General features: G+C 43.7%; 1 protein-coding gene across 1 annotated transcript in view; it reads right to left on the bottom strand.

Moving 5' to 3' along the window:
* Window positions 1–24,003, bottom strand: part of plxna2 (plexin A2) — a 265,758-nt gene that overhangs the window by 14,536 nt on the left and 227,219 nt on the right. Inside the window, exons 23-27 of the mRNA XM_061735348.1 lie at window positions 21,405–21,471; window positions 21,079–21,225; window positions 19,029–19,188; window positions 13,816–13,919; window positions 4,556–4,655 (exon numbers count right to left, since the gene is read on the bottom strand). Of these exons, the coding sequence (XP_061591332.1) occupies window positions 4,556–4,655; window positions 13,816–13,919; window positions 19,029–19,188; window positions 21,079–21,225; window positions 21,405–21,471 (578 nt within the window). The remainder of the gene's footprint in view (window positions 1–4,555; window positions 4,656–13,815; window positions 13,920–19,028; window positions 19,189–21,078; window positions 21,226–21,404; window positions 21,472–24,003) is intronic.

The raw sequence follows: 24,003 nt of genomic DNA, 5'->3' as shown, positions 1-24,003 counted from the left end.
ACGTCAGCGCTGATCAGAAATCAGCTGGAGCCGGGAGCGGCTGAGAGTAAAACAGCCCGTCTACATCGCTTTTTTAATTTTTTCTCGACAGCCACCAGGTTTATGAACATCTGCACCTCAGAGTTGGATCACCAAACAGACGTTTTGTGCTTTATAATAAAATCGCCGCGAGCCGCGGGTCGCCTCGCTCTGACTCCCGCTTCCTGATTCAAACGTCTGACGGCCCCGCCCCCCGACCAATCAGAGGCGCGGAGGGTGGTGACGTCCCCACCCCCCGACCAATCAGTGGCGAGGAGGGTGGTGACCTCAGAAATAGTCCCTTCTCAGCCCGCTAAGAACCTGGCTGAAATGGTTACAGAAAAAAGTACCGACTTGGAGCGGCTCTACACGTCTCAGCCCTAGTGCGAAAGCGCAAAACGGGGCCATAGCGGGTAGAACCGGGGAGAAGTGAGACTAATGCAAAAGCGCCATATAGGAACAGCTTTGTCCCTGCAGCTGTCTCTCTTTTAAACAAATCACATTTTATTTATTGCTGATGTCTATTCTGCTTTTAACTTATTTATTTCTATTTATTAGAAACCCTGACCTTGGTTTTACCTCTATTTATTGTTATTTGCCTTGTGGGCAATAGAGGGAATGCGCGTGACGTCACATATGTGACTTCACAACGGGTTACGCTCACTGAGTGTCAGAAAGACTGAGTGGCAGCGTAAACTTTCAGTTTGATCAACTGGAAAACATCTAAAATGGGAAAGAGCTGTTGTGGGATCGACTGTACTCATAGATTTAGCAAGAAATCGGAGTTATCGTTTTACAGACTGCCGAAAAATAAGCTTAAGAGACAAATGGATCGCTGCAATTCACAGAAACAACTGGATTCCAGACACCGAAACGTGGATTTGTGGTTCCCATTTTGTATCAGGTAATGTTGGATTTTTGGGTAGCTAACGTTAAACGGTCAAATCATAAAGTTCGGTGTCCTCATCTCTTTAATTTCTACAACAAATCCTGCCTTGAAGTCGGACCAAGCGTCAAGACTTGTAAGCCTTCAAGCTTTGCTTCATGTATTTCCCCAGCAGAGAAATTAAGTAAATATAAATATCAGGAAACTGGAATCGTGGCCAAATATTAATGTCCATGGACCACTGGTTCTTGGGGTAACTGTACCAAATATTAATGTCCATGGACCACTGGTTCTTGGGGTAACTGTACAGGTCACTGTCAAGTCCAACTGCCTTTAATTTAAGCTGATAATCGGCTGTTATCCTGTCTTCTCCACTAGTTGCAGCCAACTCAGTGAGAGTAAGGGGGCTGGTCCAGTGGGGAAGTGACGTCAATACAAACCCTCTATATCTACATTTATCCTGTTCAGTGAGCATTGTGATACCTGCCATGTCTGTTTTCTGCCGTCGTACTGTAAACCTGTTCTCTGTATTTGTCCTGTGTCAAATTAATGACTGTAAAGATTGTGTGTGAGATGCCTCCTCCCATCTACTGCAAAACAAATCTACCTACGGGTACTAATAAAGTCAACTTGAACTTCCAGTGCTGGAGCTGAGTCCAACCTGCATGCTGCCAAGGAAATTGCAGTGATTTTTTTTTCCGTTAAAACCTCCAATTAAAGAGGAGAGGTGGGTGAGGGAGTCGTGCTCCCTTTCATTGCCCTGATTTGTAGTAGCACTCGTTAAACTGGTTTCCTATATTCCAAACAAGATGTGTGAAAACAGGACTTTCACACCTTTTTGTCTTCCCACACAAAAGACAGATTGGTGTGTGCAGGGCGCAGGGAACTGAGCCTATTTATTCCCCTGTTTAGTCACTTTTTATTCCTCACTCTCTGTCATGAATTATGAGATAATTATTAGCTTTTCATCTCGATCACTGCTGATTCTGGTGTTCTTATATAATCCCTGTCTCATGGCCCCACTTGAAAGCACAAATAATTGGCTCTTCCATGAACGTCGTGCTAAAAAACCCTGTCACACACTAATCAAGGCATCAAAACCTGCCCGATTGGTTCGGCACAATAGCCGCCGTGCTCCTTTCCATACGTCTTCTTTATCTGCTCCTGTGTTCCTACCTTCCTGCTCCTTACTCCCCCCCCGTATGATGCCGGTTTCGGCTTCCCTAATTAGTCGGCATCTACTCAAGGCAGCCGGCTCTCTAGAGATTCAAGATCTGACGATCCCGGCGAGGATCTCTCTCACCTGGCTTCAAAGGCCGAGCCCGACAACAAAGCGTTTGCTGCCATTAAAGCCCCTCATACCTTTCAAATGAGACCAAACAGCAGCCGAAGTGGCCGCTGGGGACGGCCAGGTTTGTAGATATATGTGCCAGTGGATTGAGATCCCAAATCCCATTATAATCCAGTCGCTGGTTTTCTACTGCTTAACTCTCCTGCCCCACTCCGTCCTGCATCCTCTCTTCATCCCCAGCGTTCTCTAGACCTCAACACCACACAGACTACGTTTACATGCAGTCAAAATTCGGGTTAAGGTCAATATTCCGGTTACTGAAACATTGGGAATAATCTGTTTCCATGCGTGAGCAAACAGGGTTATCCCTGTATACATGGTGATTAATCATTAGGATATCTGGATTAAACCAGCGACGCACGGAGAACGTCATGACGCAATTCTTGTCATTTCCGCTTCTTCTTCCTGTATCCAAATCCAAAACAACAACAGTAACAGCAGCACGGTGGATAATCAACATCCCAGTAGAAGTCGTTTTGTTTCTCGGTCCTGTAGTTCTCCTTTTTCAGCGTCTTCCAGCGGAGCTTGATCTGGTCTTGTCAGGGTTTGACTCTTCCCCCCCAGTCTTTCAGTTTCTGTTTTGCCCCGCCTGTGTCCGATCTACCCTGATTGTGTCTGCACCTGTGTCTCGTCATGTCTCGTTATCCCCTGTGTATATCTGGTCTTGTCATTCCCTTGTTCCCTGTCGGACCGTACTGTTTCTACCTCCATGTTTTCCTCGTCAGGTTTTTGTAGCCACATTCATGTTCTTGTTTTGTATCCTGCTCTGCAGCGCTTTTAGTTTGGTTTTTTGTTAAATAAACCCTTCTTTTGTTGAACTCCTGCCTCCTGCCTCGTGCTCTCCTGCGTTTGGGTCCACACCTTACCCCAGACGTGACAGGTCTGGCGTTCTTACAAATCCTGCTTTGCGCACCTTTTTGGAAATCTCGTTATCTAGGTACTTTCTACCGTCTACAAATGCAAAAATCTTCATATCTTTCATTACATTTATGAAGTGATTAGTCTCCTCTTGGTCTTGTGTTTCTCCGTATTTATAAGAACTTCCTGGACTCAAAAGAGCAAGATTCCTTGTGAAAAGAACATGCGCAGAAAACAAATTCCTGTTCCTTTTGATGGAGATATCCCATTAGGCTAAACATGACCAAATATTCAGGTTTTAAAAGGAGTAACCCAGGGGTCATATTCGGGTTTTTAAAAACCGGAATATGAGCAAATTCCGGTTATTCAAAGGGGTTATTGGTGTTTACATGGCCGTTCAAAACCGGGTTATTGCTAATATTCCGGTTAGAAAAGGGTTATTATTGACTGCATGTGAACGTAGTCAGTGTGACCTGCAAACCCTTCCCTCTTTTTGCCGCAGTCTCCCGCTCCCGGCCACAGCTGGTCCTGGAGGGGAGTGCGTTTTAAGGCAGGATGGGAGGGCTGCTGGCGTAAATTGAGTCAAGATGCTAAGCGTTGGACGTGAAATTGGTATGAATCCATCAGCAGGTGTTGAGGTGCAGCCCTCCCTGCTGTGCCAGCACATGATTGATGAGAGGCAGGTTGTGCCAGCAGAGCGTCTCCTCTGTGCCACGCACATACACTTCCAGCTCCGGAGCAGCGGCAGCACAACACTAAAAAACTGCATCTTTTAAGCATCTTTTAATGGCAGTTTATGCCCATTAGAATCCCTCTCCCTTCAATAACTAGTAGTGTTTTGTTTTGAAGAAAGCAGTGTCTGTGAGATCCACAAACTAAATGTCAGAGGTGTTATTTTGTACCACAGACAGGTACTCAATCTTTCCAATATTTGTAAATAAGATGAATTAGTTAGAGGTATGAGGGTGCTTTCAGATCAGTTTCTGCGTGAGGCAATACAAAGTCAGCGTTCACCTCCTATCCCCACTGCTGATAATTTGCCATGCTTACTAATCTTTTCTGTTTGAGTGAAGTATCATTCACACAGAATAATTAGTAATCACGAGTTGCCGGCTGCTGCTGAGCCTGTCTGGCAAAGGACCAAATTTGGTACCCTCTGAACTGGAACACAAGCTACAGTGTTTGAGAGGGAGGAAAAAAAAAACAGCAATCGTCTGCAAAACAAAATTTGAGAGAGTGGATTTGGCTTCGGGATATAAAACATGTTAACTATTGCAACAAGAGCAATGAGCTCACATCTACGCGTAATGAAGGGAATTTAAATGCAGACACATCCACAACTGGCTGGTACACGCGCTGCATAGAATTTCCCCAATCCCTGTAATCACTCTCAAAGTCGTCAGAAGGAGATAAAGAGAGCAGTTGTGGGTGTGTGGACTCACCGTATCTGCTGATGGAGGTGCGTGATATGCTGGCCGAGGACGGGATGTTGTACGAGGAGGTCTGCTTGGGAACCAACGCCACGACGGAGCGGTCCGACACCTGTGTGGAAACATCACAAACACATCTCTGAAGCAGGTTTTCAGTAGCAAAGTACGGAAGAGTATTAGGGCCAGGCAGGAGAAAAATAAAAATTATATTTTAGAGGAATATTTTTTTTTTCATTATGCTCTTCGAGAAGAAAGTTGAAATGTCGAGAAAAATATCAAAATGTAGAGAAAAAAGTCGAAATGTAGAAAATAATGTTGAAGTACAATTTCAAGAAAAAAGTAATGAAGTTGAGGAAAAAGTTGAAATGTCAAGAAAAAAGTCGAAATTTTGAGAAAAAAAGTCGAAATGTCAAGAAAAAAGTCAAAATTTCGTGAATAAAGTTGAAATGTTGAGAAAAAAGGCGAAATTTCGACTTTATTCCTGAAATTGTATTTCAACATTAATCTCAACATTTCGACTTTTTTCTCGAAATTGTATTTCAACATCCACATTCCACATTTTTCTCGAAGTGCACAATAAAAGAAAATAGAGATTAATGTTGAAGTTAAATGTTGAGAAAAAAGTCGAAATGTTGAGAAAAAAGTCGAAATGTCAAGAAAAAAGTTGAAATGTTGGAAAAAAGTTGAATTGTCGAGATTAATGTTGAAGTACAATTTCAAGAAAAAAGTCAAAATGTCGAGAAAAAAGTCGAAATGTTGAGAAAAAAGTCAAAATGTTGAGAAAAGTCAAAATTTTGTGAATAAAGTTGAAATGATGAGAAAAAAGGCGAAATTTCGGCATTAATCTGGACATTTCCACTTTTTTCTCGACATTTCGTCTTTTTTCTCGAGGTGCACAATAAAAAAAATCTTCCCCTATCAAATATTTTTTCTCCTGCATGGCCCCTAATACTCTTCTGTAAGCAAGGAGACATTTCACCTTTCTAATGTAAAATCCGTTCCCGAGAGAGTTTATCAATTACTGATACAAGCTGCCAGATGTAATCGTGTATAACATGCTCTCACATACATTTCACACCATGAGAAAAACAACGCGAGGGGATGTAAGACCCCGAGTGAACAATCCCCTGAGCAAAAGAAATCTGAAAAGCCTGCATCCCTTCGTGTCATATTTGTCCTCCCTGTTGTTCTGTATCACAGCCCCGTGGCTTCTTTCAGCAGAGCAAAGTGCTGCAGCTGTGTGATGGCTGCACTCAACATGACTGTCATTGTCAATCCCTGCACAAACCTTAGAGACACCATGTGAGCTTTGGGAACCAGTAAAAAGATGCTAGGAGTGGGAGAGGGGAACGCGAGGAAACAAGAGACTGACAGGAGAGACGGAGAGACAATGATGCTCGACGTCTCTCCACTCATGTTCACTTCACATCCTTAAAAAACAAGGCGTGCAGCTATAATAATAGCAATAAAGCAGCTCTTCTACTGTCAGCAGATAAGGGAGGAGGTGTTAAAAGAGGACACTGACAGGTATATCCTTTTTTCCCTTGGCTGTTTATGTTTACTAAAGGGAAACTGGCCCTGTGGGTTCTGCTGCTGTCATTAAAGAGAGGTCGGGCAGAAATATAGCGCAGACGATGCACCTCAGAATTACACTGCAAAAACTCAAAATCTTACCAGGAATACCGTATTGGCCCGAATATAAGACAACCCTGATTATAAGACGACCCCCCCTTTTTCAAGACTCAAGTTTGAAAAAAGACTTTTTGAACACCAAATTCAATTTTCATACAGAAAATAATTACAGTACATCTGGAACAAATGATTATAACAATATATTCGAGAGAAAAAGCTTGTTATTTTGCCTCATTCAAATCATCATCTTGAAGTTTGCATCATAACTTCTCAGCTGCAGGTTAACCTGCCAATCTTCCACCCACTTTTCTCGTTTCTCCATCTTCTATTATCTCTTCTCTTATTTTCTTCTCTTTTCATTCTTAGTGCTATTTTTTATTTTTCTTCTTCGTGACAGGAGTTCGCTTTGGCCTGGGGAGTTAAGTTCAGCATTCACTTTAAAGAAATCTGGCGCCATCTAGCGTTGTGAATGGGTATAACGTCTAGACCCCAATGTAAGACGACCCCCCACTTTGTCTTATTTCAATGCAAAAAACACCGTCTTATATTCGGGCCAATACGGTATTTGTCTTATTTCTAGTTAAAATGTCTCATTTTTAGTCAAAAAATCTCATCACACTTAAAACAAGAATCATTAACATAACTTGTTATTTAACAATTTTCACCTGTTTCAAGTAAGATTTATCTTCTCATTACAAGCAAAAAAATCTTGTTCCACTGGCAGATTTTTCTACTTATTTTAAGTGAAAATCTACTTGAAACAGGTGAAAATTGTTGTTTTTTTCCAGTGATGAGTCTTGTTTTAAGTGTAATGAGATTTTTGTTTGACTAAAAATGAGACATTTTAACTAGAAATAAGACAAATATTCTTGTTAAGATTTTGAGTTTTTGCAGTGTAGTTTCAAATTATACTTCACAGCTGAGGTCTTTCTCGAGTTTAAGCTTAATTAATAGATGTTACAACTTTATAAATGTACAAAACCACAAACAAAACGTGCAGTTTTTCTATAAACAGCAAAAACAACAAAGAGCTTGTTGGCTGGCATTTGCAGCTCACCCTGAGGAGCGCTGTTCGCCTGCGAAGAATAAAGCACCGAAAAAGCCTCCGATGGATAAATCAACAAAAGGCAAATGCCACTGGAGAAGGCACAGCTCACAGAATCTATAGAGAAACAGAGAGGAATTCGCTTCATGTCGCTGCCCTTTTCCATCTCTAGTCGAACTGATCCAACAAGAATTCCCCTGCATTTGGGATGGGCATCTTAGCAGAACCCCCCCTGCCTCCCAATATCTCCGGCTCTCCGCAGACTAATCTCAGCTCAACTATTAGCTGGAGTTTCCATCTTCTGGCCGTTCTGGAGAGACACTTGAGACTGAGGATGGAATCTGCTGGAATCCTCTTAAAGATCAAGGACAGGCAGCCCGGGCCGCTTCTAGGGAGATGAAAAATGGTCTTCTCACCCCCACCCACGACCGACATATTTGACCTCTTTCACCTCTTTCACCTCCCCTCTTTCTCATCTGTGTCTGCTCTCTTGAGCCGCATTTCCTCGGCTTCTCCATCCCCTTCTCTCTCGGCTGATGGAGCATAGGCCGGCTTTAATACACCGACAGCGTAGACTTCCGTGAAGTTTGCACCGCTATTCCTGTGATACATTTTCTCAAGGGAGCATGAAATAGCTTCTCAGCACCCCCCCCCTTCCTTTTCCCTTTACATCTTCCTCCATCTTTCTCCCTTTCTCTGCTTTTTATGGCTGACAGAGAAGCCGGAGCAGAGATGGGTCCTTGTGATAGCGGTAAATGATTGAAGGCGTGCAGATTCTCCCTTCGGGGATAATCCAGTGTGGGGCTGATAGCGGGGCAGGTGTGATAAGGGCCGCGGGCCCCGCCTGTGATAAGACGTTCCATTAGACAGTAGGCGAGTCCACCAGACAGCCGAGTGTGGTCATCCTCTCCCTTTCTCTGCTCAGCTCTGCCAACACTGTTTCCTGTTCCTATCCCATCTCTTCAGGACTCACGCTGACAGATACTGATGACTATCGTCAAGATTTGCCTCTGCTTGGTAGACTGGAAACAATCCCTGAATGCAAGCCATTTTTGTCAAAACTGGAGTAAAAAAAAAAAAAAGATCAAGCAATATGTGAGAATTCTGATGATTTTAACTCCAACTTCCCCCGTAACACAGTTTAATAAGGGTTTTGAAAAGGAAAATGGGCCAGTAAATAATCTTTATGACTATTATAATGGAAATATGACATTTCGGACCCATGCACTGCAAAAACTCAAAATCTTACCAGCAATATTTGTCTTATTTCTAGTTAAAATGTCTAATTTTTAGTAAAAAAATCTCATTACACATAAAACAAAAGTCATCACCAGAAAAATAACTTGTTATTTGACAATTTTCACCTTTTTCAAGAACATTTTCACTTGAAATGAGTAGAAAAATCTGCCAGTGGGACAAGATTTATCTTCTCATTACAAGCAAAAAAATCTTGTTCTACTGGCAGATTTTTCTACTTATTTTAAGTGAAAATCTACTTGAAACAGGTGAAAATTGTTGTTTTATTCCAGCGATGAGTCTTGTTTAAAGTGCAATGAGATTTTTTTTTTTTACTAAAAATTAAACATTTTAACTAGAAATAAGACAAATATTCTTGTTAAGATTTTGAGTTTTTGCAGTGTATTGTTTTAACTGCCGAAGGAATGGCATAAATTGCGCCAAAATTACACGATTAATTCAAAATGGCCGGCTTCCTGTTCGGTTTCGGCCATGGCGCCAAGAGACTTTTCTTTAAGCTGCGCCATGATACAGGTGTGTACCGATTTTCGTGCATGTACGTCAAACCGTATTGTGGGGCTTGAGGCACAAAGTTTTCTAGGGGGCGCTGTTGAGCCATTGGACCACGCCCATTAATGCAAACCATTAAATATCACATTTATCGCCAGGCCTGGCTTGGGTGCAAAATTTGGTGACTTTTGGGGCACGTTTAAGGGGACAAAAACGCCCTCATTTCGTCGGAAAAATAAAAAGAAAGAAGAAGGAAAATTCCTACAGATACATTAGGGCCTTTGCACTGTAAGTGCTCGGGCCCTAATTAAACAACAACAATATGTAAGAATTCTGAAGATTTTAACTCCAACTTCCCCCGTAACACAGTTTAATAAGGGTTTTGAAAAAGAAAATGGGCCAGTAAATAATCTTTATGACTAGTATAATGTAAAAATAACAATGTATTCTACATTTCGGATACATGGTAATACTTTATATGGTGCACTTTGATTCCAGACTTGTATTTTGAATGAACTCACTGTCTGAGTCTTGGAAATGTAATCATCTTGTCTTATGCTCTTTGTTTGTTGTTTAACTGTATCTGAATCCAGGAAGGAACCACTGATCACCTGTCCATTGTAATTTCTTTCTTGACATTTATCTACACAATCTTTGTCTATAAAACACACCTACACCTTGGAGCAAACCATCAGTGTGCAGTTATACTTTGTTGTGATTGTATGCATGCTGTCTTTATTTTCAGATTTCCACCACACTATTTTTCTAATCCAGCAGCTCATGTTCTTGAGTATATGATTTAGGGTGTAGCAGCATTACAGTATCAACCAATCACGTTGCTCCTTTTTATGCTCAGTTCATTAAAGGTTTGCAAAGAGGACATTTTCCCCTCTAAAATAAACTCTACTTGATGTGCATGGAAACCTAAAATAGAAAACATTGAGCCGAGGCAGCCACAGCTTCAGTGTCTGTTGCTGATGAGAATAGCCCCAAACAGCTTCAGCGATACGGGCATCAGGGATGTAACGGGATCTTCCGGGCATTACGCTTCCTGTTCCAGAAAACTGGACACAAAGGTCAACAGTAAGGAAAGACAAGTTCTCAAACTTTTCTTAAAACTCTGCTCAAGTAAAAGAGGAAGCATCCTGCCCATTACTGGTCTCTTATCTGTACATTATGAATAATATATAGCACATATACAAGCAGAGGTGGCATACAAATATAAGAAATGCAACTTCTCCAACCAAAAGTTGAAGCAATAAGGAAAAAGTTTCTTCTTTTTTTCCCCTCTTTTTACATTCAAAGTCTGTAAAATATTGGAAAAAAACAATGCATAGGGCAATTTTGTGCTACTAAAAAGGTAAAAGAAAAAATAATTTTGGCGGAGTCTGGGGAGGAAAAGTGGGCAGAATAGGAGAAAACTCTTGATAGAAAGGGATTTCAATATTTCTTCTTTAAATGCAGAATATCATTTTTAAAAAATGAAGCGGTTTCAGTGTGTTAAGCACAAGGGGGAAAGCCTAAACCGAAGATCTCTCAGAAAGCGCTGACTAGTGTTGATGTTTTTCTGATTTGTGGTTGTAATAAACAGAAGTTTTCTCAACCATCAGTGGAGTAATTAGTCACACTGTGCACCGGCAGACTCATGCAGGCACCCGTTTGCAAGCTGAATTGTCTAAATCCAAGCCGAACTCTGTTCTACAGATGTTCAAGTCTGAAAGATGTGTGATTCCAGTAGCTGTGGGACACGAGCCTGCAGCACATGGGTTAATGCTTCTCCAGAAAAACACCGGCAGGAGGGGAAAGAGAAGAGAAGATCTGCCTTGTCAGGAAGGATGATTAATCAACAAACAGAGATCCAAATCAGCAATCAGTCAAAAATCTGTGGAATCTCATAAATCTTGGAACACGTGGGGATATATGCCGTTTGTGTGCACATTCATTGCCGTCATGGCTGACTGGGCCTGCATATTTCATCCTTATCTATGCAAGAAAGTGTAAAGAAAAAAAAAAAAAGTGACAATGCGGTCTTTGGATCATTCCAAGTTCATTCCCCCGACTGTGAATACAAAGGTGATGAATATAGAATCTGAACTCATTTTCAGTTTGTGTGCATTTATGATTTTAATTTTAGCTGAGTGCAAAAGGTGTGCATTTCCATATTCAAGCTGTGTAAACCATTATTTCCTATGTGGTAGAGTAAACAGCCAATAGCATTTCTTGGGTAGCTGTGAGACCTATGAATTTTAATGCCCTCCGTCTAGTGCCTGTGTTCCTGCAATGGGAGAATTAGCAAATACTCAAGGTGATGCTCAGACTCACTCTGCATATTTCAGACCCACTTCCACCATTTAATCTTTATCCCTTCCCTATTTTTCCTCCCAGCTTTTCTCCTCACTTTTGCAGCTTAATGAGCCTGGCTTCCTTGTTGCGGTGTGCGGCCGCATGTGCTGTCACAGCTGTCAATTCAGCGGCGTAATGTGCAACACAAACACACAGGGCTCACACAAGGGGCAACAACTGTAATGATGCAAAAAGTGTTTACATTGTTCCATCTTACTCTGCTCCCCCCCCTGCCCCCTTCCACCACTCAAACTGCCCTGCTCTTTTACACTCTCTCTTGTTTCTCCTCTTTCTTCGGCACATTGGCCTGCAGCCTGCGGATTTCTCCTCTGAAACCGCAGAGTGTCTGGCCTTAACGGTGCATTTTATGGAGGAAACCCTCAGATCTGTGATCATTAGCAGGCCATAAGTGAAGTGGCCATACGCCTGTGTGTTGTAGTTTCTCTCTTGGCTGAGGAAAGCAGATGGAGCATGATGCACAAGGCTGAAAACAAGGCAGAGGTGCAAGTAAACGGTGAAACATCCTAATCAAGGGAGAACAGACGTCTCAGGCCAAGATGCTTCAAGCTTGAAAGGCAAAAAAGAGCGAAGGTATAGACCGAGAAGACAGGGCCATTGTTCACAAGTGGGTGAGAGGAGAAAGAGGAGGTGAAATGTAAGGAAAGCTTATGTAAACCGAGCCCAAAGGAGAAAAAAATAGAAAAAGGTTACTAACAGAAGGGAAGCTGACAAAGGAAAGAGACAAAGGGGAGAGAAGCTGCATGGTGCCAAGTCCTGTGTGAAGGACACACTGATGTGTCCTTTCTTCTGATGACTCCTACATCTGTTAAGTGATTCTGCTCGTCCTTCCTGCGGGGGCCGGGGGTTCACGTGGGCTCCCTATTGAGAAGGCTGGAGCCCTGCAACCTCATCCCCACTTTCTTTCTTTCTTTCTGCCTCTCCATTTCCAATTCTAATAAAGCTGCATCCCTGCCAAAGCCTTGGCTCTTCAGCGCCGGTGCCTCGGAGTCAAACTTCAGCCGGGTTTCAGGCAGATGCTCCCTCTTGACCGTGAACTGCAAAAAGATTCGTGGACTGTGCAGATGGCCGCCGGACAAAAGGCAAAAATGCAAAGTAAACATTTCAGCGGCTGGAGTGTTTCCGAGTGGCTCGTCAGACGGGAGAGCAGGGTTACCTCCACGCAGCCCCAGATAACACCGACCTTAGCAACATTTATCTCCACCATATTGCCGCCTGGTACAGTGCCATTATTCTGACACGGAATTAACGTCAGGATATTAATCTTTTAACTTCAAAGATGTGGTTGATTTAGGAAGACTGCTAGATTCAATTCTTCACTGACATATTATGAGTACACTGTAAGAAAAAAACTGGCAGCTGTGGTTGCCAGAATAATACTGTAAAAGATACAGCGGATTGTAAAACACATTACAGAACAACCTGTGAATTTTACAATTTTAAACTGTAATCCTTTACAAAATAACATTATACAATTTACGTACAAAACTGGTAAATTCAACATCCATTTTCAGCCAAATTAGCATGACTATTCCTTCATTAAAGCTATTTTCTCCTGTACAATTTACGTGCAGCCATTGCTTATTTTACATCTAATCCCATTAAATTTCACTGGAAAACATCAAAATAGAGGCATTATTAATCGGTAAAAGCCTCATTATAAGTAATTAAGTAAGTCTTAAGTATAAGACAGTAATTTGACTGAATTTTTCCGCTTATTTTATTAAAAGATTGTGTGTTGTGTAACATATTTTGTAGTATTAATAGCGGTGTTTTGTTGTGAAATAAACATCTACATACTATCATTGAATTCTTTGAGTAATGTCTTCATTAAATGAGTTGTTACACGTTAGACAGACAAACTCTGACACAATGTCAACAAAGATTTTCATCTGTAACATTTAACATCCTTCACCGTTGCTATTTCACAGTTTTTTACAGTAATTTCTACCGGCTTTTCTTACAGTGTAGTAAAGTATTGTCAGTATGTGGACACATGGTCCAGAGCGCAGTCTTTTATCTAATGTTTCACTTCCCCGTCACAGGAGGTGAACCCAGGGATCCTCAAACTAAGATTCATCGTTGCTGGTGCAGAGTGCAACAACCAGAAAGAAAGAAGGCAAGGAGAGTGGAAAGTAAGGAGGTGCCTTTGTGTTGCATTTTCATCTTCCCGAGGAAGCGGCAGACGTGTTCTCTCAGAGTTAGAGTTCATCCCTGCCGCCACCTGTGCAGTAATGCTCCTCTGCCCCTGCGAGCCAGCTGGACTGCACCAGGACCCGGCCCTCATGGAAATGAGGGCCTGTAAATTGGCTGTCAGAAAATGAGGAGCAGGAAACAACAAAGTTTTTCTAGTATAGATGGAACAATTTCCATAATGGAAAAAAAAAAAGCCACTGCAGGAAATTGGGCTGAAAATATTCTTCTTGACGGGAAAAAAAAGGGTGAAGTTGGAGAGTTAATTAAGGAAAGCAATACTGTGTGTGCTTACCTGGTAGTGCAAAAGAGTGTTGAGTCTCTTCCAGTCGTTTTCTATCTTGGTGGTGATGTCTTCATCTTGCAGCACCACGCGGGCCATTCGTCCCTGACGCCACTCTGAAAGGACGATACACCCAAACAGAAGCGGGAATAAGTGTCTGATCCAACACTGTCAGTTTCATGTGCCACAGTTTTTGTGTAATTAACATATCCACACGTATGCATATCTATGTATAGATGGAAAATGTACCAAATTAAGCCAGTGAATAAACTCCTAACCACCATGGGGGGAGTTCGGTTAACAGATTAATATGCAGAGGCTTCAGAACCACTGATCTTGCAGGGCAAATGTGAATCCTAATCACACCAGAAACACTCTTGTGGAGCTTCTACTCAGTTGAAGGATACGACACGAAACAGGCTCCATCTCAGCCACGCCCGCCGATAGGGGGGGACAAACGGGTCTGTTGTCCCGGGCCCAGGGTACGGGGGGCCTGGAACTGGGCCCTCATTCATTTTTTATTTTATTTTTATTCTCATTAAATTATGGAATCATTTTTCAAAATGTTTCAAAATATGGCTATTTGTGGAAAAAATATGTAGTATTTGAGTTACATAAAAGCTTGTTATTTGTTTTCTTCCTAATTGTCCTTGTGGTCAAGAACCCCCAACACAAAAATGGTTTGGCCGCTGATCAAAATTTGATGTTATCATTTAATGCAACCATTAGAATGGTCAAAATGTCTGGTCAGCACAAGTCCGGTGCTCAGAAAAGAAGAGAAAAGAGAAGAAGAAAATAGAGGCCTCAGAGATTCTCTACACAAATATTTTAAAAAGGTGGTGACGGTGAAGCTGGAATTAATAAAGTCAGCGTAGAGCAAGGTAAGAAACAGCACAGCCAACGTTTACCAACCTTGTAACTTTACCTAACTGGCTAGCTCTAATGTTAATGTCCATTAGCTTGTATAAAAACCTGAAGAGCAGAGGGAGAGGAGAGGAAGAGGGAGAAGGAGAGATCCGGGCGCAGGGGGGCCCATCTTAGATTATTTTGTCCGGGGCCCCGGCAGGACTGTCAGCTGGCCTGATCTCAGCTCACAGAAGAAGAGCTGGTAACATCTCCCAACCCTTCCCATCACTCCAGAGCAGGAGGGAGGAAGCTGCAGGGAAGCTGGTCAGGGACATGCATGATGAGCAACACCCTTTGCACGACCTGCTACCTCCGACACAAGGCAGCGTTACTGCCCAGACATGGAGGAACCAGCACAAGCTGAACCCAAGGCCAAGACCAGCAGGCTCAGTCCTACATACTGCAGTTAGACTGTTTAATGGCACTATTTAGATGGCAAAGACACAGCATGACTGCTAATGAACATTGCATGGCTGTCCTTAAATGAAATATTTTTAACTTTGAAATTGTATGTTTTAAAATTGTATGTAATTGTAAGTGTATGTAATATGTTTTTGTATTGATTGCTGTAAAATTCTGCTCTATTTTCAGTGGGGCCCTGGCTTTAACTGCTAGCTGAATTGAATAAAATCAAATCATTTTATGAACCATTTAGGAGATTGAGTCCAAAAAGAACTATTTTGAACCTGAAATGTTGCTTTAACAACAAAACATCCTCGCTCAAAACAAGCAGCTCAAACTGGTGGAACTGGAAACTTCCAAGCTTCCAGGATTCCTGAGCAGAAACACGTCACGACCCAGAGCTGAATGGTTGAAACATTCAAGGAGACATATCTCCACACACAGAGAGACAGAGACAGAGAGGCACACGACAGGGAGAGGGATTGATGTCATTTATCCTAATGTCACATTCCACATGAACAATTGCGACATGCATATGCAGGCAGGCTGCACACTTTAATTGGTACACGTGTCACAAATGCAACACCTGGCTCCTCAAAGTCAGAAAGAAGAGAAGAGCAGAGAAGACCTGAAAACCAGCTAAGAGGAAATTACCTATTTTCAAAAGTGAAAAAAATAAAGAGGCTGCAGTGGAGGGAACACGGACTCCTGGTGGAGGACATTAGCTGCTGCTCAGTGATGACGTGACCATAAGGACACCAAGAGAGGAGTAGATAACCCTAAAGCCTGTTTCCTGCTTCTGCGTCGCAGCAGCGGACGTACGGTCCACACCGCTGCTGGCCTTTATATCGTCATTGTTTGCGTCGCTCCGTAATTACATCACCAACCGCTGTAGCACCATAGCTCGCAGTGGCGAGTTTCCTCTGGTTTACTCCCCGTAAGTGACTCAGACATAACAATGGAACACATATGGTGCTTTTCCACTAGAACCTACTCAGCACGAGTTGACTCACCTCGCCTCGGTTTTGCGCTTCTCCACTAGGAGTGGTGGCGGGTGTAGGCGTGCCGAGTAGATACTTTTTCTGTATCTATTCTACCGAGGTTCTAAGCGGCTGAGCCGGCTGTATCTGACATCATCACACTACAGGCCACTGATTGGTCGGGGGGTTGGAGTCAGACGTCTGAGTCAGGAGACGGAAATCAGCGAAAAAGCGACTCTGACGGATTCTTGTTCATTTTATTCAACAGGCAATGGCAGCACAAGTCTGTTTGGTGATCCAACTCTGAGGTGCAGATGTTCATAAACCTGGTGAAGCTTCTTTCACTCTCATTTTTTAACTTGGTATGGAACACAAGCCACAGACCCAGCAGCACATCTACCATCTCCTCCAGGTTCTACATCTTTAGTGTTGTTGTCTCCCCGTTTATGATCACACAATCAAATACGTCACAGCAGCTTCTCTCCAATCTCCTACTTCTGATCTGGGTATCGAAAATAAACGAGGGCAAGGCGAGTGGAGTCGAGACGAAGCGTGGCAAGTCAAGTTGGGCTGAGTCGGTATTAGTGTGAAAGCGCCAATAAAGTATGTTTTACATGAAAAAGGTCGTTTTTACAGACATCACAGCAAAGCATCCTTCTACCCGACTGGAAAACGATGACGAACAACGAGCGACGGGTAATTTGATAAAGAAGAAGAACAACTCAACCAATCAGGCCCGTGTAGACACGGCGCGTTGTTGGGGGTGGGGTGTCGAGGGAGAGACTCTGTGTCGCGATGCCGTCGATATGGAGGAGGCATAAATCAAGCTTGGACCTCATGCTGGGAGTGGGCCGTGTTTCCTCTCTAGCTGACTGGGCTTTACTGCTTTCTACCACTTCCAGGTGACCGACTGACAGTTCTGCTGGCACGTCTCCACCTCGCCATGTCTCAAAGCTGTCCAACCAAGCTCAAAAATAACGACGACAAAAATAGACACAGTCACAGACTGTACGTACAGATACGCGAGTGCAGACGGTCTCACAGACGCAGTAATTCCTCCAGAAACAGCAAAGCTGCGCTGAGGTGGACGGTATGCTGATTTGTAACCAACAGAAGGGGCTTTTGTTCTCCTTGTGTGAAGTGAGACGCGCCGGCAGGGCCGGAGCGATGGGAGGCCCGGTACGGACGGGAACGGATGAAAGTGGCAGACTGAGTGGGAGTGGAGCTGCGGGGAGTCCGTCACTTACTACCTCAGTCGGCCACATCAGAGATGTATGGAAGAGTATTAGGGCCATGCAGGAGAACAAATATTTGAGAGGGGATTTTTTTTATTGGGCAATTCGAGAAAAAAATCAAAATGACGAGAAAAAAGTCGAAATGTCGAGAATAATGTTGAAATACATTTTCAAGAATAAAGTCGAAATTTTGCCTTTTTTCTCAACATTTCAACTTTATTCACAAAATTTTGACTTTTTTCTCAATATTTCGACTTTTTTCCCGAAATTGTTCTTCAACATTAATCTCGACATTTTGACTTTTTTCTCAACATTTTGACTTTTTCTCGAAATTTCGACTTTCTTCTCGAAGTGCATAATGAAAAAAAAATCTTCCTCCTCTAAAATATTATTTTAATTTTTCTCCTGTTTGGCCGTAATACTCTCCCGTAGAGATGAACACACACACCCTCAAAATTAAAGCCAAGCCTGCCCCTCCGTCTCAAGTACGACACTGACACTACGTCAGTCAGCCTGCCTTACTAAGCTTTGAAAGCTTTAGTGATTTATGTTTTCTTAAATTAATTTTAAAGTGTATAAACAACTTAGCACCTGAGCCACTTTGTCGATTTGTTGAGAGACAAAACAGCAAGAGTCACCAGAACTTCCTCAAACCACAATTGCAAAATCCTGTTCTGCAGGACAAGTATATATATATGGTGTGTATATTTGTGTGGGAGAGTAAGTGAGGGAAGGTTTTATATCATGTAAATGCAATATTGCATTATTGTATTATTGAATTGTAGTGGCAGAAAGACTGAGTGTCAGAAAGACTGAGTGTCAGAAAGACTGAGTGTCAGAAAGACTGAGTGTCAGAAAGACTGAGTGTCAGCGTAAACTTTCAGTTTGAGCAACTGGAAAACATCTAAAATGGATCATAGATTTAGCAAGAAATCTGAGTTATCGTTTTACAGACTGCCGAAAAATAAGCTTAAGAGAGACAAATGGATCGCTGCAATTCACAGAAACAACTGGATTCCAGGCACCAAAACGTGGATTTGCGGTTCCCATTTTGTATCAGGTGATGTTGGATTTTTGGGTAGCTAACGTTAAACGGTCAAATCATAAATTTCAGTGTCCTCATCACTTCCAAATCACTAATTTCTACAACAAATCCTGCCTTGAAGTCGGACCAAGCGTCAAGACTTTTGTAAGCCTTCAAGCTTTGCTTCGTGTATTTCCCCGGCGTAGAAATTAAGTACATATAAATATCAGGAAACTGGATTCGTGGCCAAATATTAATGTCCATGGACCACTGGTTCTTGGGGTAACTGTACGGGTCACTGTCAAGTCCAACTGCCTTTAATTTAAGCTGATAATCAGCTGTTATCCCATCTTCTCCACTAGTTGCAGCTGTTTTTGCTGATGTTTTGCCACTCAGTGTGAGTAAGGGGGCTGGTCCAGTGGGAAAGTGACCTCTATAAACTCTACATGCATCACATCAGCTGCAAACTTGTATCTATGTTTGACTGTGTTTTGTCCCCTGTCTAATAAATAAATAAATACAAAAATACAAGGCCTGGCAGCAGCACGCCAGGCAGGCTGGCTTCCCCCTTGTATCACGCTAGAGTAAAGTCCCAGCCACCCTCTCCCCGGCGGGCGGGTGGGACTCTACCCCTGCCAGGGGAGTGTGTGGGTGCCTGGGTGTGTGAGAGAGTCGTACCCAGGTCCATGTCCACGGCGCGGGGCCGCTGAGAGTAGGGCATGTTCTTGTACACGGCGTCCAGGATCTTCTCCTTCACCTGGGTGATGGTGTCGCAGTTCAACACCTTCACGGGAATCTCCGGGCTGTTCTCGTTGTCGGGGTTGACGCAGTTCAGGATCTGGATGGTGGAGAGACAGAGGGGTGAAGCGGGACGCGGGGAGAGTGAGTCAGCGCGGCGGGACGGGGGAGCGCGACGCGTCCCGGCGGCGACTGGGCCCGGGTCCAGCCGGAGGCTCTGCCCTCATTACTGTCTCCTCGGAGCGTAGCGGGAGCTCGCACAAACCATTTCCGCATCCCCAAATCTAATTTCACACCTTCGGCGGGACACCAATTTCCAGCTCTGCCGGGGTATTAACACGTAATGAGCCAAATTCAAAGTCAAGGCAATCAGAGCATTGTCATGTCACACGCTGGTTGTGTGAGCTTCTCTGGTTCTCTGTGCGTGTGTGTGTGTGTGTATGTGTGTGTGTGTGTGTGTGTGTGTGTGTGTGTGAGTAGGAAGGCTCTGCTCGGCGTGTTTCAATTCCGACTACCCCCCACCCTGATGTTGGACCAACAGGGCCCTGTGGGGCCGTTGGTTAATGTTCTCCCACAACGAGAGGGTGAGGAGAACTGCAACGCAGCCATGTCGTCTCATGTCGTCTCAGACACAGTTTGTGGATGAAGAAATGAAAATGACGTGCACGTTGTACAGTAATCCCTCGTTTTTCACAGGGGTTACGCTCCAAAAAGAACCCGTTATAGGTGAAATCTGCGAAGTAGCAACCTTTTTTTTTTTTTTACAATTCTTATAGAAGGCTTCAAATTGCGGAGATCAGCCCCGCCTAGCGCGACCCGAGTCATTGGATTAGAACGGGAGAAAATGAAAAATGATTATAAAAGTACAGTAGGACAAATTGTGACTGGTGCATATTTCACTGCTCTTCCTGACTCGCTCTGTAATGTCTTTTTCTTCTAAAGCCCACGGTGCAGGTGTGTTTTTTCCAGAGAAGAACATAGTTATGGGTCGTTGTTGTCGCTCTTTTTTCTTCTGGGCAAAAAGATTCTTAAGGCCCCGTTTACACGTAGCAAAAACGGTGGTGTTTTCATGCATTTTGGCTGTTCGTTTACACGAAAACGAAGCTCAAAGTCACCAAAAACTATCATTTCTGAAAACTCCGGACAAAGTGGAGATTTGCAAAAACTCCGTCTTCACGTTTGCTTGTAAACGGAGGGAAACGGACATTTAGGCTTCAGAACATCACATTATGCAACAGAAACGTCACCAGCATCATTTGTGCGACCTGTGTTTACAATTTGTTTGGCAACCGTCAATATTTTCTTGTATTTTACCTGTTTTATATTCTAAAGTCACACTTAAAAGTAACTCCACTTCTCTGTCACTCCAAACGAAAGACTCTGGTTCATCTTGGAGGTAACTGGAAGTTACTCGTGTCATTTGTTGATGATTTTTTCCAGGATTCTGATTGGCTAGCATGACTTTATCTAGCTATATTTAGGTTTGGCTGCTCATAGCACCTTAACAGCGTATTTATGCAGGTTTGTGTAAATGAAGAGATTTTTCAAAATGTAGAGGGGGAAATATCAGTTTTTGTAAATACTCTGCTATGTGTAAACGTGGCCTCATAAACCGACATGAAACCATGGATTATATCTGAGACTGTAATGAACGATTCATCAAAGGCTCCCGTTCTTGAGCTGCTGCTGAAGCTCATTGGCCGTTCTCAGCTTGTTGCTAAGTGACCAACGTTATTGACACAGGAAGTGAAGAAGCGGGGAGACTGTTCAGCCAATCAGAACGCAGAACACGATGCACAATGCAAATCCGTGAAGCAGCGAGACGTGAAAGGTGAACCGCGTTCTAGCCAGGGATTACTGTAATCATCTCTGACTGACTGATTATGTTTCTCATCTGGGCAGCATCGCGCGTCCCCCGTCCCCCCTTTTTATGGTTTTCTCTGTGAGCCTTTGTGTAAACTCCTGGTGCGGCTGGCGGAGTGTGACGTACCAGGGTTTTGTACTCGATCTGCTGGCGGATGAGCTTGTCTTCACTCAGGGAGTAGCGGGCCTCTCCGGTGATGGCGTCGATGGGCCCCTTCTCCATCTGCTGCTTGATGGCGCAGTACAGCATGAACAGAGGCTCCCCGGCACACTCCTGCAAACACACACACACACACACACACACACACACACGAGAGAACATTAGCACAAACACACACGAGGCCCAAAACACCCGCTTCTTTAACCGTTTTTGTGGAAACTTCATTAATGAGATACAAATGAGATTCCTAAGCAGTGGCACGTGCTGGAGCACGCGGAGCTCGGTGCACTGACCTTGAGGAATTTGTGGAGAAGGAAGGCGAACCAGTTTGTGAGCATCTTCTCTGCAACCGACTCTGTTCTGAAATCACAGGAAACACAGGAAACAGAGGTCAGTGACTGTGTTTCCATGCATCAATAACCCTTTTAAAACCCGAATATTGGCAATAACCCGAATTTGCACAGCCATGTAAACACCAATAACCCCTTTGAATAACCCGAATTTGCTCATATTCTGGTTTTTAAAAACCCCAATATGAGCCCTGGGTTACTCCTTTTAAAACCCGAATATTGGGTCATGTAAACGCAAAACGGGATATCCCCATCAAACGGAACATGAATTTGTTTTCTGCGCATGCTCTGTTCACAAGGAATCCTGGTCTTTTGTCCAGGACGTACTTATAAACACGGAGAAACGCAAGACCACGCCACACTTTTGGAGTGAGGAGACTAATCACTTCATAAATGTAATGAAGGATTTGAACATTTCTGCATTTGTAGACGATAGAAAGTACCGGGATAGCAAGATTTACAAGAAGGTGAGCGAAAAGTTGCGCGAAGCAGCATTTGTTTTGAATTTGGATACAGGAAGAAGAAGCAGAAATAACAGTAAGTGCGTCATCACGTTCTCCGCGCGTCGCTGGTTTGATCCAGATATCCCAAATGATTAATTACCATGTAAACGGAATATTCAGAATGTTTTAGTAACCGGAATATTAGCAATAACCCGAATTTTGACTGCATGTAAACTTGAAGCCGAACTTCCCTCCGACAAAAGGGCTCCGTGATTCATGAGGACAAACTTCAGGGAGATTATCTCCACATCTCGGCTTGGGTTGTGCTTGTGTAGCGTCTACAACAACGCCGTGGTCACACTGAGTGCACAGGGCCACGCGGAGACGGGGCATCTGTGTGTGTGTGTGTGTGTGTGTGTGTGTGTGTGTGTGTGTGTGTGTGTGTGTGTGTGTGTGTGTGTGTGTGTGTGTGTGTGTGTGTGTGTGTGTGTGTGAGAGGCGGAGCAGGCATGCGTGAGGCCGTGTGTGTGTGTGTGTGTGTGTGTGCGGCTGATTATTCATGTGTGGCTCCACACAGCGGGACGTCAGCAGCTGTGACAAGCCTCAGCTGTTGAGAGAGACAAGTGCTGTCACCGCCAGGTAACGCCTGATCACAGCCAAAACCCCGGCCTCCGCTCTCATTTCCTCCCCCTCTCCTCCTCCCACCTCTCTCTGCAACCCCCCCAGTCAATCACAGATGGAGGTGCAGCCGGCTGCTGGGCCTGATTGGGCATGAAAAAACACAAGCGTGCCATAACCTCTGACTGTTTCCAGCACGGAGCACACGGGAGGACGGGTGAGCGGCGCTTTCTAATCGCCGCTCGTATCTTTCCCAGAACGCCAGACAACAACCATTGTACCTCCGCCTCATTAGAAGCGCCGTGGATCACTGAAGAAAACGGGAGTCAAGACTTGGAGGGGGAAAACAAATAAACAAATAAATAAATAAATACACAGAATGCCAACAGCTAGGTGGGAATGGTTAATGAGCACTAAGCTCGGATGAAAGAGTTACTTCTGTGCGAACGAGTACCTGAGGAGAATAACAACGACGTGCTCCCACCTCATGCCTTTTTTCTGCTTAAATCCTTGCACAACTTCACAAACAAGATGGAATCAAAAATGCCCCCTGGAGAGCTGCAGAGATGCGTCAGATCAGAAGAGTAGTTTTAAGTGCACACCATCAGTGTCATCACTCCTGCACGCTCCACCCTGGCTGCTAGGGATGGGCGGTATGGACTAAAAAATGTATCACGATAATTTCTGGCATTTATCCTGATAACGATAAAAATTACGATAAAAAAAATACCAATTCAACTCCACCTTTGTAACTATAAATCTATCACTCTCTCTCTCAGATCTGCCATGTTTGTTACACAAAAACGTCATCAACGGTAATTTATCCTTCTTTCTTTCTGGCTCATTTCCTTCCTTCCTCCTGCTCTCTCCTTCCTTCTTCCCTTCCTCTTTTCCCCTTCCTTCCTCCTTTCCTTCCTTCCTTCCTTCCTTCCTTCCTTCCTTCCTTCCTTCCTTCCTTCCTTCCTTCCTTCCTTCCTTCCTTCCTTCCTTCCTTCCTTCCTTCCCTTCCTCTTTTCTCCCTTCCTTCCTTCTTTCCTCCCTTCCTTCCTTCTTTCCTTGTTTTCTCCCTTCCTTCCTTCCTCCTGCTCTCTCTTTTCTCCCTTCCTTCCTCTTTCCTTCCTTCCTTCCTTCCTTCCTTCCTTCCTTCCTTCCTCCCTCCCTCCCTCCCTCCCTCCCTCCCTCCCTCCCTCCCTCCCTCCCTTCCTTCCTTCCTTCCTTCCTTCCTTCCTTCCTTCCTTCCTTCCTTCCTTCCTTCCTTCCTTCCTTCCTTCCTTCCTTCCTTCCTTCCTTCCTTCCTTCCTTCCTTCCTTCCTTCCTTCCTTCCTTCCTTCCTTCCTTCCTTCACGTATGTTGTGCGTTGATTTAATGCAGAACCATAAATCAGCTTTACACAAAAACATCATCAACGGGAATTTATCATTTTTTATCGCGAGATGACAAATTCTTATCGTGAGGAATTTTTTGGACGGTATATCGTGAAC

This window comes from Cololabis saira, chromosome 12, assembly GCF_033807715.1.
Source record: "Cololabis saira isolate AMF1-May2022 chromosome 12, fColSai1.1, whole genome shotgun sequence".
Taxonomy (NCBI): domain Eukaryota; kingdom Metazoa; phylum Chordata; class Actinopteri; order Beloniformes; family Belonidae; genus Cololabis; species Cololabis saira.
Note: the sequence above shows the minus strand (reverse complement) of the source record. Positions and strands in the feature narration are given on the sequence as shown.